Genomic DNA, 19,565 nt, shown 5'->3' with positions numbered 1-19,565 from the left:
GACTGGCGGATGCTAATTATCCAGCGCTAATAGCGAAACTCAATAGGGAGTCGACGCGCCTTTCCAAAATAGAACTCTCCTGGGCTGGTCGTCTTGCTTCCTTTAAGATGTTGCTACTTCCCCAGATCCTGTACATTTTTCACACGCTCCCTATTCCCTTAAAAACCTCCTATCTCCGTTCACTAAATTCTATCCTTAGGTCCCATGTCTGGGGCTCACGCAAGCCCAGATGCTCTAAGATACTGTTAACTAGACATAGGTCTGTGGGCGGCATGGGCCTCACGGACATAAGAGACTACTACCGTGCCTCCCTTCTGAACCAGCTTAGGATGTGGTTCACAGACCCTCAGGCGACCCCCTGGTGTAGTATTGAGAGATCGTTGAGTCCCACTAAGGACTTGGTCTCCTTGCTGTACCTGGACAGGTTGAGGCCTTTTCCTCTACATCGGTTGCCCTTGTTTCTTCGGGCCTCATTGGAGGCCTGGAGGGACCTTGGCAACAGGACAGATCCCCGCGATGCGCTGGTAGAGGTACCGGTTCCTATTGAGATCTTGGAGAGCGCAATCCCCAATGTCAGTCTTAGAAGTTGGAGAGACAAGGGTATTACTCAGGTCTCCCACCTCTTTAGTGCTAACCACATCTCCACTTTCCAGTCCCTTCAGACTAAATACCACCTCACTCAATCAGATATGTACAGGTTTCGCCAGGTGTCACATTTCCTTAGTTCTGTCAGTGAACATAGACTGCTCCTCCCTGACCAGGTATGGAGGTTCTACGGATCCACAACCCCCTCCGCCAAGGGGATTCCCCTCTTCTACAGTCTTCTCCAGCACAGGCACACCTTTGTCAAGTCCCCTCCTTTCTTGAAATGGGAGGAAGATTTGGGTACCGTCTTTACGGACCCTCAATGGCGAGTGGCAATCAAATCTGTGTACAAAGCATCCAAATGCACTAACCATTGGGAACTTGCCCAAAAAATTGCCCTGAGGTGGTACCTTACGCCATACAGAATGTCTAAGTTTTCCCGAGACAACTCCCCTCTGTGCTGGAGGGACTGTGGTGAGGTGGGTAATATTATGCATGTCTTTTGGAAATGCAAACACTTAACAAGTTTCTGGAAGAGTTTGTTCAAGTGTATATCCTCTATTACTGGGGTTCTTACGCGGCCAAGCCCCGCGTTGGCCCTGCTAGGTTTGAACATTGACTCCTTCCCCCCCCCCAGTTCCGTACGGTAGTGACACATCTGTTGCTAGCTGCGAGATCGTTGATTACCCGGAACTGGAAGTCCACCACAGTCCCAAATCTCTCAGATGTAATAACCTTCACTCGTAATAATTATATATATGAATCCCAAATAGCCTCTAGAATGGGTCAGAGGAGAAGCTTTGACAAAAAATGGCAAATCTGGAGAGAATTGTTTAGTGAGTGAACTTACCTTTGGTACACGGTTTTCTTGATGATAATGTAAAGCGAGCGGCAGCTCTCATCACGCCCTGGTATGACTACTACTCCTTATCTTAATCAGTCATTGTGGTCCATCTCGCCCCTGTTTTGTGTTTCCCCCCTTTTTATTTTTGATCCAGTTATATTTACTTTATTCGACTACATTCCATTCCATTACTTGTTCCCTCCTCTCTCCGACGGGTGGTCTACTGGCATTGGTCCCTCTCCTAACCTGTCGGGGACGGAGTCTGCAGGGCTGTTTATTGGTAGTGGTTGCATTTTCCCATTCTGTATAATATGTTTTACGATGTAACAGGCTCTGCCTATACTGTAGTGGAAATGTGCTTCCACGCTTATGACAATTGCCCATATTACGTCCCTGTTCTCTCTGTGGTCCAATGACTCATGACTTCTTGTTGCATTTGTCTATATGTGTGTAAAACTGAAAACTTTTCAATAAAAATGTAATTGGGAAAAAAAAAAAAATGGGACTTTGTATCATACTTTTGGAGATATATTTAGATACAAAATAAAGGTATAAAAAAATATTGACCCTTTGTTTAGACATATAAAGAATGTATCCATTTAAAATTCATTTTAAAAACCAAATGATCAAATTTAGCGATTCAAAGTTACTGTTTCTATGGCCTTCAGATCAACGAATGAAGGGCGACATGTTTCGTGGGAAACCCTGCTTCTTCAGGACCTGGAATCTCAGTATAAAAGTGCTGTAATAATAATACATAGATTATTATTGTAAGATTTTATACAAGATCTTGATTTTTTTATTTTTTTTGTTATTTATATCATTTAATTTTTTCTTTTTTGTTTATTTATTTTTTTTGGGGGGGGGGGGGTTTGCACATCATAGGAACGTTTACCCTCATTTGTGAATGATATTAGCTGCTCTGCTACATATAGGTATCTTGAAATCCACCCAGATCTTTGTTACGCCCCGTATGTTTTGTACCCTACAGACCACCAAATCGAAATATTATGGTCCGTCTTTCCCGTGTCTTCTACCAAAATCTCTAAACACAGCGGACAAACATCTGCACTCGGTGCCAGGATGCCAGAGTGCCACTGTGCAGGTAAGGAAGGAGACTCAACCATTGAGGAAATAGAGTGCAGTGGACGCGGCAATACTGATAGTTTATATTGCAGATCTTTTCTGCCACATGCTTCCAGGTCTTAAAGAACTGAAAACGTTATTTTAACCACTTGCTTACTGGGCACATAAACCCCCTTCGTTCCCAGGCGAAATTTCAGCTTCCGGCACTGCGTCGCTTTAACTGACATTTGCACGGTCGTGCGACGTGGCTCCCAACACAAAATTGACGTCCTTTTTTTCCCCACAAATAGAGCTTTATTTTGGTGGTATTTGATCACCTCTGCGGTTTTTATTTTTTGCGCTATAAACAAAAAAAGAGCGACAATTTAAAAAATATATATATATTTTTTACTTGTTGCTATAATAAATATCCCATTTAAAAAAAAATATATATATATATTTTTTCTCAGTTAAGGCCGATACGTATTTTTCGACGTATTTTTGTAAAAAAAGAAAAAACGCAATAAGCGACTGGTTTGCGCAAAAGTTATAGCGGCTACAAAATGGGGAACAGAATTATGATTTTTTTTTTTTTTTACTAGTAATTGCGGCGATCTGCGATTTTTATTGGGACTGTGATATTGCGGCGGACGTATCGGACACTTTTGACACAAATTTGGGACCATTCACATTTATACAGCTATAAAAATGCACTAATTACGGTATAAATGTGACTGGCAGGGAAGGGGTTAAATGTGTATCCTGGGTGTGTTCTAACTGTGTGGGGGGAGGGGGTGACTGGGGGAGGTGACCGATGCTGTGTCCCTATGTACAAGGGACACAGATCGGTCTCCTCTCCTCTGACAGCACGTGGAGCTCTGTGTTTACACACAGAGCTCCACGTCCCTGCTGTGTTACCGACGATCGCGTGCACCCGGCGGACATTGCGGCCGCCAGGTACACGCATCGGCTTCCCAGCGATGCGCCGGGACAGTGTTTACCCGCCGCGCACCCCCCCAGAGGCACGCGCGGGTAATGCACTTTAAAAGACGTCCAAAGACGTCCACTTGGCACCTGAGAGCCGCGCTGTTGACGTCTTTTGTCAATAGCGTGGGTCTCAAGTGGTTAAAAGAACACCTGTCTTATCACTTGATATTGCATATAATTGCTATGCCACATTTTTTATTTGTAATTTAAAATTTGTATTTTTATTTGTAATTTTAAATACATTTTGTTTGTAATTAAAAGTCACCTAAACATTGCAATTGACACGTTTTAAACAAATGTCACTATGACCATAACCACAATTTTTTTGTAGACAGGATTTACCAAAAAAAGTTTGAGTTCCCGCATGCGTAGGATTTTTGTGCGTCAGAATTGCATACAGACGGTCGGAAATTCCGACAAGAACTTTTGTTGTCGAAAAATTGAGAACCAGCTCTCAAACATTTGTTGACGGAAATTCCAACAGCAAATGTCCGATGGAGCCTACACACGGTGGGAATATCCGACCAAAAGCTCACATCGAACATTTGTTGTCGGAAATTCCGGCCGTGTGTACGGGGCATTAGTCTGTATTTTTTACCCACACCATTTTAAAAATGAATACATCAAAACCTTTTATGCCTTGTGTAACGGAATGGCCCGTGACACCCAGAGACTTTTAAAGGATGGGGGGTACTCCTGTGCCAGCTTCACTAAAGACCCTTGGGTCATCCTATGTCCCTTTTGGGCATAGGATGACTGAGAACTGATATCTCGGATTACATGAGATGAGACATGAATGATAATGCATGTTTTGCAGGAGATCTTGAAATATTACAAGTTGTTCCTTATGAACAGGTCAATAGACTGTTGAGGTGTTAATTGTGTCTGGATTCTGAAAGACATTCCATTGTGTGATGCTAATACTGTTTTGTGTCTATTGTACTAATTAAGTCTGTAAAGGTCAGATGTCTAACTTTGAGGTGTTAATTAGGTCTGCTTCTACAGACCTTTCATTGTGTGATGCTAATGACACTGTTTTGTGTGAAAGGTGATGATAATATGTGATGTGAATAGCAGGTGAGAGTCATAACATCTGACTTCTCAGGTGTAGTAATTAGGTCATGTTAATTATGTCAGACCGGTGCCGAAAAGTCTGTGGGATGTGTATTGGAGACTCGTTAGCCCCTCCATTGTGTGATGTGTGGGTGGAGTGTGTCTTTGTCCCTGTGCTTACTGAAGCATGCTTGTAACTGTATAAAAACCTGAGAGCTAACCATTAAAGATTCATTCATTTTGGAACCAGTAACAGAGCTCTGTCTCGTTATTTCTGGGGAAAATCCAATGGGTCCTGTCTGCTGGATTGTGGATTGTCGGATAAGCTGTCGTGGTTGATGGAATGGAAATAGTAAACAGTGGTGACCGTTACACCTTGGTCTACGTAGATTTCTAAAAATTGTGAAAGATGAATATGCATAATTTCTCAAAATATGAAAAAGAGGCTTTGCTATTTTAAACACGGGTGCATATTGTATGCCGAACGTGTACCTGTTTACTCGGTTCTCACTCGGCTCTGACGTCACATACACAGTCCCGCCTTCACCACTGGCATTGGACCAGTGTTCTGTCAATCACAGGAGCTGGTCAACTGGCGAAGGCGGGACTGTGTATGTGATTACTGACTGAGAGCTGAGTAAACAGGCGATGACAGCTTGGTGATTGCAGTCTGCAGATGGGCATCAGGCTGCATTGATGGGAGATGGGCGCAGATCGGGCTGCCTTGATGGGAGATTGGCTGCAGATCAGGCTGCATTGAGGCTGCAGATGGGCGCAGATCGGGCTGCATTGAGGCTGCAGATGGGCGCAGATCGGGCTGCATTGAGGCTGCAGATGGGCGCAGATCGGGCTGCATTGAGGCTGCAGATCGGGCTGCATTGAGGCTGCAGATGGGCGCAGATCGGGCTGCATTGAGGCTGCAGATGGGCGCAGATCGGGCTGCATTGAGGCTGCAGATGGGCGCAGATCGGGCTGCATTGAGGCTGCAGATGGGCGCAGATCGGGCTGCATTGAGGCTGCAGATGGGCGCAGATCAGGCTGCAGATGGGCGCAGATGGGGCTGCATTGAGGCTGCAGATGGGCGCAGATCGGGCTGCAGATGGGCGCAGATCGGGCTGCAGATGGGCGCAGATCGGGCTGCATTGGGGCTGCAGATCGGGCTGCATTGGGGCTGCATTGAGGCTGCAGATCGGGCTGCATTGAGGCTGCAGATCGGGCTGCATTGAGGCTGCAGATCGGGCTGCATTGAGGCTGCAGATCGGGCTGCATTGAGGCTGCAGATCGGGCTGCATTGAGGCTGCAGATCGGGCTGCATTGAGGCTGCAGATCGGGCTGCATTGAGGCTGCAGATCGGGCTGCATTGAGGCTGCAGATCGGGCTGCATTGAGGCTGCAGATCGGGCTGCATTGAGGCTGCATTGAGGCTGCAGATGGGCGCAGATCGGGCTGCATTGAGGCTGCAGATGGGCGCAGATCGGGCTGCATTGAGGCTGCATTGAGGCTGCATTGAGGCTGCAGATGGGCGCAGATCAGGCTGCATTGATGCAAGTACAGATCACTGGAGTAGCTGTGTCTAGTATCGTATGTCTACAGCTCTCTAGTACTGTGATTTCTACATAGTTTTTTGTATTCCTGTATAGTTTTTCTAATGTAAGGGTCTGTATATATGTTTCTTAATTTTTGCCATTTGGGGAGTCTGTTCCTTTTAAAAATCTTTTTTTTTTTTAGATTTCCACATACCTTTAAATGATATATTTCTGTGTGTGTGTGTGTGTGTGTGTGTGTGTGTGTGTATAAAAATATATACTGTATATACTCAAGTATAAGCCAACTTTTTCAGCACATTTTTGATGCTGAAAAGCCCCCCCCCCCCGGCTTATACTCGAGTATCCCGCTGTGTCATGCTGCAGTCGGCGGCCGTCTATTAAAACAAAGCCCCGCCTTCTCGTCCGTGATCGAGTATCCCGCTGTGTCATGCTGCAGTCGGCGGCCGTCTATTAAAACAAAGCCCCGCCTTCTCGTCCGTGATCGAGTATCCCACGGTCTCATGGTGCAGTCGGTGGCTGTCCATTGTAACAAACCCCTGCCTCCTCCTTGTCCATGATAGACTGAACACTGATCCAATGCTGGGATCAGTGTTCCGTCTATCACGGACGAGGAGGAGGCGGGGCTTTGTTACAATGGGCAGCCGCCGACTGCAGCATGACGCAGCAGAGGATCAAAGGTAAATGAGTGAGGGCACTGTGAGGCTGCAGATGGGCACTGTGAGGCTGCAGATGGGCATTTTTGACCCTCTTTTCCACTTACAGTAGCTGCTGCCTTTCCTACCCTAGGCTTATACTCGAGTCAATAAGTTTTCCCAGATTTGTTGGGTGACTCGGCTTATATTCGGGTCGGCTTATACTCACGTATATTCGGTATATATTTTTTTTTTAGGTGTATATTGGATATATGGACATAGCGAGTCATTCATTGGTATACATGTACATCGAATGAAGTTTGGGGCGGTCATTTGCAGTTTCCTTATATGGACCCATATTTTTTTATATTTATTTTTTCCCCCTTTTGGGGTTAATTTTAGCATGCTATTTGCACAGATCGCCTTGATACCGACTCCTTTTTATGTGTGTGATTGTAATCTGGAGAAGATACTTCTGGTCAGGTGACCAGGAGTTTATACGTATAAATTGGGGTCGGTGGTCCAACGGCTTTGATTAATCAGTAATGGTGTGAAATGCGTCGGCCATTTGCCTCTGTCACCTGTGCCTCTAACGTATAGATAATGGCCGTCCACCCTTCCTTTCTTCCATTGATTTCCAGTATCCACAGGGATCTCATCGATATGGCACATTCATACTTACATTGGTCCAATCTGGGCTAATGTGACTAGGTGAAAATTGTCATACCTTGGAATTCATCTTTACTATAATGATTTTTTTCGAATTGAGCTTTATGGATATTAAAATTTCACATTGTCAGTGTACATGTATGTGTGTTCAGGAGATTTGGTACATTACTCTGTAGAGTTACCTCCATGTCCTTCTCGTTGCAGTTGTTGCGGTCGGTTGATTGCTGGTCTGTGGGATGCAACGAAAGTTCCATTCACAATGCCTACGTGCACTGCATATCCAATGCTGAACACTACGTCTACATAGAGGTGAGAGGACTACACTCATCGTACTGCTTGCCCGACCACAAAAAAGACGAGACCCAATTCCCCCCCCCCCCCGCCCAATGTAAAACTGGCTTTACTGGTACTAGTATGACCCTAAGGTGGTCTGCAACTCTTCAGGACATGATATTTAACTACTGCAGGAAGCCTTTAATAAAGAATTCCACTGTCTCCTCTTGCCCTGGCTAAGTAGTGTCCAACAATTCCACAGATCTACCCTCTCCATTTTATCTCTGAGAAGTCCCAGCTCACACCAATGTTGTATCCACAGCCCATGTGACTAGGGTGACCACATTTCCGAACTGCCATTCAGGGACACCGCTGTCCCTGAATGGCCGGGCCGGTCCTAGCAACCAGATTGGCAATTGTCTATTAGGTGGCTGTGTCTTCATTTCATTCCGGGACACTGTATTGTCCCGGAATGAAGGTGCCCGGGACTCGGGACAATCCTGGGCAATCCGGGACACGTGGGTACCCTACATGTGACCCAGAGGTGCCCGAAGCTAAGCACAGCAGCAAAGTTTAGTACCTACTGTCTAAAATGTCTACCTTTTTTCATGGTTTTCCTCTAGAATCAGTTCTTCATTAGTTGTACGGGTGGAAGGACAACACAGAACTCCATCGCTGATGCCATCGTTAAGAGGATAAGTCGAGCTCACAAGTGAGTGAATATGATAGTAACTAGACATGTGCGTTCCCGTTCGTAACGAATGGATTTTCGTACGAATTTGTTGTTTTTGTACATTCGTATCGATTTGAACATCCGAAAAGCTGAAAGACCCAAAATATGAAAATTACGAATAAGCAAAATAACGAACAAGCGAAAATACGAACGCACGATTGGACAATCTTACTAAAATACGAAACACCGAAAAAGCAAAAGAACGAAAATGACATCTATAACGAACGATTTGCATTCCGTATTTTAAATAATTTGTCTGTTCGTATTTTCATTCGTATGTTCGTATTTTCATTCGTGTGTTTTGTAAATCCGTTTCTTTGTCTGTTCGTAAATTTGTGTACTTGTATCGTTCTTTCGAATGGGCACTGGGCAGTGTAGTTAGTGAGTGATTACTTAATATCTTAGCCAATCAGCTTATCTCTTTTGTGCTGAGTCACATTGTACAGTGTAAAGCCTCGTACACACGATCGGACTTCAAACAAACTTTTCCGTGGATTTTTGTCTGAAGGGAGTTGGCCGGACTTTTGAAACCGAAAAAGTTTGTCCGATGGAGCGTACACACAGTCGTTTTTTTTTTTCTGGAAAACACTCATTTTGACGTTTGTTGGCAAAAAGTCTGACCGTGTGTACGGGGCTTAAGAGAAAGTATATCTTAATATGGATTAGCCGCGTGTTGCTATGTATTTACAAAAGTTATTAAATTACGAATCCATTAAACGAAAATTATTATCTAACAGAATTACGAATTTCGAATCAACGAAAATAAATTGGACAGAATTACGAATCATTCAGTATAAACGAAAATACGAACGGGTCCGAATAGGAAAACTTGCGTCTTACAAAATGCGAACGGGTCCGAATAGGAAAACTTGCGTCTTCCGAAATACGAACGGGTCCGAATAGGAAAACTTGCGTCTTCCCGAAATACGAACGGGTCCGAATAGGAAAACTTGCGTCTTCCGAAATACGAACGGGTCCGAATAGGAAAACTTGCGTCTTCCGAAATACGAACGGGTCCGAATAGGAAAACTTGCATCTTACAAAATACGAACGGGTCCGAATAGGAAAACTTGCGTCTTACGAAATACGAACGGGTCCGAATAGGAAAACATGCATCTTACGAAGTACGAACGGGTCCTAATAGGAAAACTTGCGTCCTACGAAATACGAACGGGTCCGAATAGGAAAACTTGCGTCTTACGAAATCCGAACGGGTCTGAATAGGAAAACTTGCGTCTTACGAAATACGAACGGGTCCGAATAGGAAAACTTGCGTCTTCCGAAATACGAATGGGTCCGAATAGGAAAACTTGCGTCTTACGAAATCCGAACGGGTCTGAATAGGAAAACTTGCGTCTTACGAAATACGAACGGGTCCGAATAGGAAAACTTGCGTCTTCCGAAATACGAATGGGTCCGAATAGGAAAACTTGTGTCTTGCGAAATACGAATGGGTCCGAATAGGAAAACTTGCGTCTTATGAAATACGAATGGGTCCGAATAGGAACACTTGCGTCTTACGAAATCCGAACGGGTCCGAATAGGAAAACTCGGGTTTTACGAAATATGAACGGGTCCGAATAGGAAGACTTGCATCTTATGAAATTACGAATCTTTACAAATCTACGGAACGAGCCGAAACAGAACAAAAAAATACGAAATTTTTGTTGTGCACATGTCTAATAGTAACTGAGCAAAGCTGGTAAAGTGTTGGATTCAGCAGAGAGTTACAGCAATCTAGCAGACAACTGCAGGAAAAAACAAAATTTACCAAAATATTTAATAATAAACAAAGAAGCCGAATGCATACTCGCAAAAGACGAGAAAATGTAAGCATTGTATCACAACGGTAACAGATCCAGTGATCCAGCTAACTCTGAAAAAGGGGGCGTATGCCCAGAAACCTGTTCGCTTTGCTGACATTGTTACGATGTGTTTCGGGGGACACACCCCATTCCTCAGAGCTAGTTGCGTGGTATGTCTTTTGAAATGCATTATTTCCAACATTGTGGTACATTGGATTGGGTGACATTTCGTCAACATTTATTCTGTTACCGATGTGATGCAATGCTTATATTTTCTCCCTTTTGTGAGTACGCATTCGGCTTTTCTTAATACATGTTTTGGTAATGCACTAGGCATTTGTGCCTTCCTGTTTGTTTTTGTCCTACAGTTGTCTGCTAGATTCCCCTATCTGAGCAAAGCTACATCGGCTGAGCATTCCAGTTGAAGAATTTCTATTGACTTTTACAGTATGCAGAATTATGGGTTATGGAGAAGTCCTCCGAACACTGGGGGGTGTCTGTTTATTTTTGTGCAATTGCAACTAGACTAGAGAGGTACATAAAGTTTATAGTCCTCTAAACCTTTTTAATGGAAGATCCCTCAAAATCGGGTCAGGATATTGAAACCACTTTGCCGCTGTCATTTCGTAATAGGGCGGGCGGCAAGTGGTTACAAATATGAAAATGGCAGTTCTAGAATACAACCCTAGTCCTCTCGAACAAACAAAAGTCCAGGCCGTAAACTTTGACACCTCTACATGACCATTCTTCAACCATTACACCTGCTGGACGTGACCCTGATTGGAGGGGACCTCCTAGGTGCAAGAATGGCCATGTAGTGGTGTCAATAAAGTTTATTAAAACTAAAGATAAACCACAATGGTGTTTGACCTGGACCTTTGTTCAAGGTTGAAGGGTAGAAACAAATCCCATGATAGGCCTGTCACCCACAGCCAGTGGACGCATGGAAGCCACTTTTAGCAGTAGAGTTTTGGAGAGATTGGATTTGTCAACATTCGTTCAGAGAAACAACAATGTTTCAAGCAATTTTGAGCTTTTCGAAAGAGGTGGGAATGGCTCTAACCAAATTCTGTCGTTCCCTCTACATGAGTTGTTGCCTTTTTATTTTTTTTTTTAACTGATGATTTTTACTGTTTAACCACTTAAGCCCCGGACCTTTAGGCAGCTAAATGCCCAAGCCAGGTTTTGCGATTCGGCACTGCGTTGCTTTAACAGACAATTGCGCGGTCGTGCGACGTGGCTCCCAAACAAAATTGGCGTCCTTTTTTCCCCACAAATAGAGCTTTCTTTTGGTGGTATTTGATCACCTCTGCGGTTTTTATTTTTTGCGCTATAAACAAAAATAGAGCGACAATTTTGAAAAAAATGTTTTTACTTTTTGCTGTAATAAATATCCCCCAAAAACATATATATAAAAAAATGTTTCCTCAGTTTAGGCCGATACGTATTCTTCTACATATTTTTGGTAAAAAAAATCGCAATAAGCGTTTATCGGTTGGTTTGCGCAAAATTGATAGCGTTTACACAATAGGGGATATTTATATTGCATTTTTATTAATTTTTTTTTTTTACTACTAATGGCGGCGATCAGCGATTTTTTTCGTGACTGCAACATTATGGCGGACACTTCGGGCAATTTTGACACATTTTTGGGACCATTGTCATTTTCACAGCAACAAATGCATTTAAATTGCATTGTTTATTGTGAAAATGACAGTTGCAGTTTGGGAGTTAACCACAGGGGGCGCTGAAGCAGTTAGGCTTCACCTAGTGTGTGTTTACAACTGTAGGGGGGTGTGGCTGTAGGACTGACGTCATCGATTGAGTCTCCCTATAAAAGGGATCACTCGATCGATGCGCCGCCACAGTGAAGCACGGGGAAGCCGTGTTTACATACGGCTCTCCCCGTTCTTCAGCTCCGGGGAGCGATCGCGAGGGGACGGCTAGAAACGAATAGCCGCGCCCTCGTCCCGGATCGCTCCCCAACGATTTCCGACCGCCGCATGTACCAGGGGGGGTCCCGATCGGACCCGCGGAAAGGCGGGGACGTACCTGGACGCCCATGTGCCTGTATGTGCCATTCTGTGGACATATATGTACATGCTGGACATGTGGACATGTATATGTCGGGAACCGGTTAAATAAAAAAAAACTGTTTTGGGCTTCGTTAACGGAAGATGTAAATTCTCACCATGTTTCACAAATTATGCTTTATCAAGAGCACGTTTTTTAAGGGATGGTGTTATAGCACTCGTCGGGACATCCGATTTGTAAAGCCCTCCAGCTTGGTTTAGTGCCCAGGCAGTCCTCTTTGTGTTTTTTCCTTCCCTGCTTGTTGGATATTATTTTGGCGTCTGTGCTGGGTCTTCTGTCCCCCATAAGTTACCTAATTTCTGATGGGCGCATTGGCACTGGGTGGGCCCCTCCGCCTTTCCCTCACATATTTTGTGTGACATTTTTCAACTATTATGGGTGATGTGGGTGATGTGGTGCATGGTGTATCCTTTGGGATTTACGGTCTATAGCCTTACAAGTTTAAAAATACCCAAGTGGCAATACCGTGTTTCCCTGAAAATAAGTTCTAGCATTATTTTCCAGGAGGGCTGCAATATAAGCCCTAGCCCGAAAATGAGCCCTAGTTTTAAATGCTTGTAAAATTCTATAATCCACTGTATTACAGTAGTATATAATGTACAATGTGTGGCTTTCTGTGATATATGTAGCGCTACCCCCAAAGGGGCCGCTGATTAGATTTGGGATCGGCGTATTTAGGTTACCTCTTCACTGTGTCTAGGGGTGATGGTGGTGCTGAGAGCAATAACAGAATGTCCAGGATTGTTGGTTGACGTTTTTCAAATGCTTTATTTTCCTGGTCAAACACGACCAACATGTACAGGATAGGTTGGTGAAGGTAGAGCAACTTCACAGTATCAGGCTATGGATAATAAAGGCAATCCTGCCCTTTAGCAATAATGTTGTATGCGTCGCCACTCTAGCCGGAGTGGGTGAAGTGCCCCTGGACAGACCTCTCTCACAGGCCTGGCAGCCAGAGCGCCACTTAAAGCTTCTGGGAAAGGAAAACAAGTCTCTGCCACAGACTTGGCTCTAAATTAGATCTGGATGTCCAGATGAGACCTCTGCCACAGGCCTAGTGCTTGGAAGTTGGGACGGTAGAGAAAATTCTCCCAGTATGTTCTTTGGGGTCACCGACTGACAGCTTGAGTGTGACCTGTCAGTGTCCGGTATCCAGATCCCCGGTGGTTCGTTCAAGCCCTGTTGGATCACCTGCCTCCGGGTTGTCCTCAGACCGATCCCCCACCGATCAGCACCCAGCTTGGGATCTTCTCAATAGAAGTGGGGACCCGGTAAGTCACTGGGGCCCCTTTGCAGCATTGGTTACTCCGGGTTATGAGAGCCCAGAGTCAGGAACTCCACGTAGCACGCGACCCCGGCCAGGTAGGCCATAGTGGTGGGCCCCAGTGATGTGCGCACACCCTAAAGGTGGGTGCCGCACCTGGAACCAGGAACCCGCGAATAACCCCGAACAACGGCCTCCGCCACAGAAATACTCCTCCCCAGCATGCCCCACGAGGGAAAACTTCTCCAATTTGGCTGCTGGGAAAAAGCAGCTTCGCCTGGACCCCTCTGGCGCCACCTGCCGCCCAGAGATGATACTGCATCTCTGGGGCACAGACTGACCCACAGGATAATCCAGATTTGGCGACAGCCGAATTTGTCAGATTAAAGAATGAGAGCAACATAACTCTCTCATTCTCCCACTAAATTTAAGCATAGCACCTGTACGAAAGTACACAGGCGCTACATATAATTGCAGGGGAAGAGCGCTCCAGCGGGTCACGGAATTTGCAGAGCGGCGCTATAACAAAGGTATTAGGCACAATTATACTACAGAAACACATTGTACATTATATACTACTGTGATAGAGTGGATTATAGAATTTTACACAGTTTGAATTCCTTTCAGGCAGGGAGAGAGAGGGGGAGAGAAGACCGAACATTACATGGTAAGACCTACCCCAAAAATAAGCACTACTGTGTCTTTTGTTACCAAAATTGCTATAAGACCCGGGCTTATTTTAGGGGAAACCCGGTAACAATTGTTTTCTGCCAATGTGGATTTGTGTGCTTGCACATGTATGAACTGAAATGAGTCACGTCTTTGCAGGGACAATGCCACCTTCCGAGTCTTTATCGTCATCCCCCTATTACCAGGCTTCGAGGGGAACATTGACATGGGAGGAGGAAACTCCATTCAGGCCATTTTGCACTTCACATACAGGTAATACCACTATCCTGATAATTAATTGGGGTTTCAGCCTTACTGTAGCCCTGTCTGGCTGGAGCCATCATGGTGGCTTTGAAGGAAGCTATTTTGTTAAAAAAAAAAGTTACATTGTCATAAAAAGATTACTAAATTGGAAGTCCTTTCTTCTCCAGTTCTATTTGCCGTGGGGAGAATTCGATCATTTCTCAGCTTAAGGAGGAGAGTAAGTATTGGAGGGTCTGGATGTCATGGAGGGTTTGGGCCATTTGTTGTGTTTTTTCGTTTTTTTTTTTTTTTTTGTATTTGGTGTTTTTATCTTCTCCTTTTTTTGCAGTGGGTGAATGCTGGCGGCAGTACCTCTCGGTTTGCAGTCTGCGGACGCACGGCGACATGCCTGATGGCTCCCTAGTAACTGAGCTCATTTACATACACAGCAAGATGCTCATTGTTGACGACAGAATGGTCATTATTGGTACGTATCTCCTATCCACCTGTGTGATTGATATATTGCTGCCACAACGCGCTGCTAGGAGGGGTGACACCATTTTCTTTGTAACCATTTAGGATTACAGTGGTATCGCATTCCTGACTGTTGATCAGTAGAAAGTACAGGTCGACAACTTCTCCATCGAAAAAATGTATTGAAGCATTACAGCAGTAACATTATCCACCACCTGACGCGTTTCGGCCTTAGGCCTTCATCAAAGGCCTAAGGCCGAAACGTGTCAGTTTTGGATGATGTTACTGCTGTAATGCTTCAATAAATATTTTCTATGGAGAAGCTGTCTAGTTGCCGGCCTGTACTTTCTATGGATCACTTGTGAGCTTAATTAGCCAGAACACCGACTACTCTACACACCAACTAATACTATAAGGTGGTAGAGCTTGGGTGAGTTTTCCTCTTCCTGACTGTTGGTTGTTTGTTGAAGGAGTAGCGCAACAATGAAATTATATCTGTGCTGTGCCCGCCTGCAAGCATGTTGCCTGTGTTAGACTGACATCACAGCCTTAATGGCTGACACTGCTGATAATAAATTGGCTTCTTTGGCCACAGTTTGGAAAACGGACATGAGAATGTGATAATGCCCTCTGCCTCTCGCTGACACTTCAGCTTTCAGGGATCTCAATAACTCCAGCTTGGGGTTTGTATGGTGTGAGCCTGTGTGAAGCGAAACCAAATCCATTGTGTTTTCTCATGAAGGTTCGGCCAACATCAATGACAGGAGCCTGCTGGGAAAGAGGGACAGCGAGCTGGCTGTGTTTGTGGAAGATACAGAATTTGTGAACTCCACAATGAACGGCAATGTGTACCAGGCTGGGAAATTTGCTTTAAGCCTCCGGATGGATTGTTTCAAGTGAGTTTGATTTGGACATCTCTGATGCTGCTGCTAACTATTCAGACTTTTGCATCTACCATGTGAGCCTCACACACTGACACTCTGGGATCCTGGAACAATGACACACTGACACTCTGGGGTCCTGGAACAATGACACACTGACACTCTGGGATCCTGGAACAATGACACACTGACACTCTGGGATCCTGGAACAATGACACACTGACACTTGGGGGTCCTGGAACAATGACGCACTGACACTCAGGGGTCCTGGAACAATGACATACTGACATTTGGGGGTCCTGGAACAATGACACACTTACACTTGGGGGATCCCAGAACAATGACGCACTGACACTTGGGTCCTGGAACAATGACGCACTGACACTCTAGGGTCCTGGAACAATGACATACTGACACTTGGGGGTCCTGAAACAATGACACACTGACACTTGGGGGTCCTGGAACAATGACGCACTGACACTTTAGGGTCCTGGAACAATGGCACACTGACACTTGGGGGTCCTGGAACAATGACACACTGACACTTGGGGGTCCTGGAACAATGGCACACTGAAACTTGGGGGTCCTGGAGCAATGATGTACTGGCAGTTGGGGTTCCAGAACAATTACAAACTGACACTTGGCAAATCCTAGAACAATGACACACTGACGATTAGTGCCATTGTATTGGGACCCTAAGACTTTGGGTCATGGAACAATGACACACTGAGACTTGGGGGATCCCAGAGCAATGATACACTGACACTTGGGGGGTCCTGGAGCAATGATACACTGACAATTAGAATCCCAGAACAATGACGCACTAAGACTTGGGGTCCTGGAACAATGACACACCAACACTTTGGTTCCCTGAACAATGACACACTGATCTTTGGGTGCCCCAGATCAATGACACATTAGCACTTGGGGTCCCACAACAATGACATTTAGGGGATCCCAGAACAATGAGGCACTGACACTTAGTGTGGCTTTGTATTGGGACCCTAAGACTTGGGGTGCTGGGACAATGACACACTGACACTTGGGGGATCCCAGAGAAATTATTCACTGACACTTGGGTGCTCAGAACAATGCCTTACCAGCACTTGGGGTCCCAGAACAATGATACACTGACATCTGTGGGCCCAGAATAATGACGTGGGGGCCCAGAACAATAACACTCTCATTTGGGGGCCCAGACTAATGACATTTGAGGATCCCAGAACAATGACGCACTTGGTGTGTCATATTGGGACCTTAAGACTTGGGGTCCTGGAACAATGACACACTGACACTTGAGGGATCCCAGAACAATGACGCACTGACATTTGGGGCCCGGAACAATGAGACACTGACATTTGGGGGCCAGGAACAATGACACTTAGGGGATCCCAGAACAATAACACGCTCTCATTTGGGGGCCCAGAACAATGGCACTTAGGGGATCCCAGAACAATGACACGCTGACACTTGGGGTGCCAGAACAATGACTGGCTGACACTTGGGGTGCCAGAACAATGACATGCTGACACTTGGGGGTGCCAGAACAATGACATGCTGACACTTGGGGGTGCCAGAACAATGACATGCTGACACTTGGGGGTGCCAGAACAATGACTGGCTGACACTTGGGGGTGCCAGAACAATGACTGGCTGACACTTGGGGGTGCCAGAACAATGACTGGCTGACACTTGGGGGTGCCAGAACAATGACTGGCTGACACTTGGGGGTGCCAGAACAATGACTGGCTGACACTTGGGGGTGCCAGAACAATGACTGGCTGACACTTGGGGGTGCCAGAACAATGACACGCTGACACTTGGGGTGCCAGAACAAAAAAAAACACACCGACATTTGGGGCACCAGAACAATGATACCTGGGGTCCCAAACTAAGACGGGGCATAAGCCATAATTGTACAATGCATTGTGCACATATCAATGTGTCTATTTTCCTTCACAGTACAATTCTTGGTGCTCTAAAGCCTCCATGTCTGGATGTGTCAGATCCAGTTTCCGATCAGTTCTTCAATGAAATCTGGAATCAGTCGGCACTAAATAACGCAGCCCTTTATGACCAGGTATGTGCACTATTGGGGTGATGCCACATATAATAATATATTAATAGTTGGATTGAAAGCTTCTACATGAATAGTGCACCCCAACCCATGAAAAAATGCAGAGGTGTGAGTAGGCCCTAATCATCTCTCATGGACTCTTCTGGTGAGATCTCGGTGTTGGGTTCCTGGGTCTTCACACCTGTTGTCCCCATTATGAGGGATCCCCACCATCTTTAGTGATAAGTCCTAAACCCCTACTGTATGTAATAGAAGTGGCTCCCACCATCTCTGTGTTGGGTTCCTGGGTCTCCACACATGCTGTTTCCCTTATGCAGGGCTCCCACTTTCCATGGTGGGTTTATTATTTGTTTCATATTATGGGCAATTCTGTTGTGGCAAGGGACATCCAAAAAGTCCATGATGGAGAAGATCATAGCTTAGAAGCACTGGAGGGAGTTCTCACCACTGGAGTCTTCAGAGTATATGAGGAACCCACAAAACTCAAATTTGAATGAAATATCACTTTTGGTTGAAGTAACCCATCAATGGCGTGAGTTACGTCTAGAAAATTGGAGTTAATGTATAAATGCAGGTTGGATCATCTACAGATGATCCAACTCCTCATGGATGACCACTGTCCAGTGTCCATATCACCCTAATTGTTCTGTATTTGTCCACTCTCAAAGGTGTTCCGCTGTCTTCCAACCAATGCTGTGCCGAGTCACCGTGTACGCCAGGCCTATACAGCCGTGCCCAACCTTGCCAACACAAACCCCCAGCTCTCAAGGGTAATGTTAACGCGGGTGAAAGGCCATTTGGTGGAGTTCCCGTTGCACTTTCTTTCCGAGGAGAACTTGTTACCTCCATTAAACAGCAAGGAGGGCGTTATCCCAACTGAAGTCTGGACGTGACCCTGTTGGAAGGACTGTACCGAGAATCCGAAAAAATACTAAAATCCTGACTGTTTTCCAGGACTAACGCGCACTACCAAGAACCAACACTCATGTGTCATCTCAGCACTTGACGGGCTTTTGTGCAGAAGACATCGAGTGATGCAATCCCCACTACATACATACAAACATTCCAGCGCTTACTCTGGTAGAAAATACCATATGGTTTCAATCCAAGCTCCATGTACAGATTCCTGTTCTATTACCAAACGGTGCATGCTGTCCTCTAGTAATCCCAACTCTCCTCAGACTGACTTTTTTACTAAACTTTTCTATGTGTCCAATTAACTGTCTTAATCTTGGTTTAAAATTAATAGTAGTTCTGTACTAATTCTACTTCTATACAAATTGTCCTGTACTAACCCTGGCTCTATGCGCAGTGTCCTGTACTAATCCCAGCTCTATACACAGTGTCCTGTACTAATCCCAGCTCTATACACAGTGTCCTGTACTAATCCCAGCTCTATACAGTGTCCTGTACTAATCCCAGCGCTATACACAGTGTCCTGTACTAATCCCAGCGCTATACACAGTGTCCTGTACTAATCCCAGCGCTATACACAGTGTCCTGTACTAATCCCAGCGCTATACACAGTGTCCTGTACTAATCCCAGCTCTATACACAGTGTCCTGTACTAATCCCAGCTCTATACACAGTGTCCTGTACTAATCCCAGCTCTATACACAGTGTCCTGTACTAATCCCAGCTCTATACACAGTGTCCTGTACTAATCCCAGC

At 45.3% G+C, this 19,565-nt stretch overlaps 1 protein-coding gene across 2 annotated transcripts in view; it reads left to right on the top strand.

Moving 5' to 3' along the window:
- The window catches only part of PLD2 (phospholipase D2), a 129,424-nt gene extending 109,859 nt beyond the window's left edge, over positions 1-19,565 (top strand). For both annotated transcript variants that reach the window (XM_040346903.1, XM_040346902.1), the window contains exons 17-25: positions 2,421-2,534; positions 7,586-7,690; positions 8,278-8,366; positions 14,379-14,492; positions 14,651-14,700; positions 14,812-14,949; positions 15,679-15,832; positions 17,780-17,897; positions 18,563-19,565. In XM_040346903.1, coding sequence (XP_040202837.1) covers positions 2,421-2,534; positions 7,586-7,690; positions 8,278-8,366; positions 14,379-14,492; positions 14,651-14,700; positions 14,812-14,949; positions 15,679-15,832; positions 17,780-17,897; positions 18,563-18,787 — 1,107 coding nt within the window. In that variant the 3' untranslated portion in view covers positions 18,788-19,565. The remainder of the gene's footprint in view (positions 1-2,420; positions 2,535-7,585; positions 7,691-8,277; positions 8,367-14,378; positions 14,493-14,650; positions 14,701-14,811; positions 14,950-15,678; positions 15,833-17,779; positions 17,898-18,562) is intronic.

Source organism: Rana temporaria, chromosome 3 (assembly GCF_905171775.1).
Source record: "Rana temporaria chromosome 3, aRanTem1.1, whole genome shotgun sequence".
NCBI lineage: Eukaryota > Metazoa > Chordata > Amphibia > Anura > Ranidae > Rana > Rana temporaria.
The sequence above is the reverse complement of the archived record's forward strand: the minus strand, read 5'-3'. Positions and strand labels throughout refer to the sequence as shown.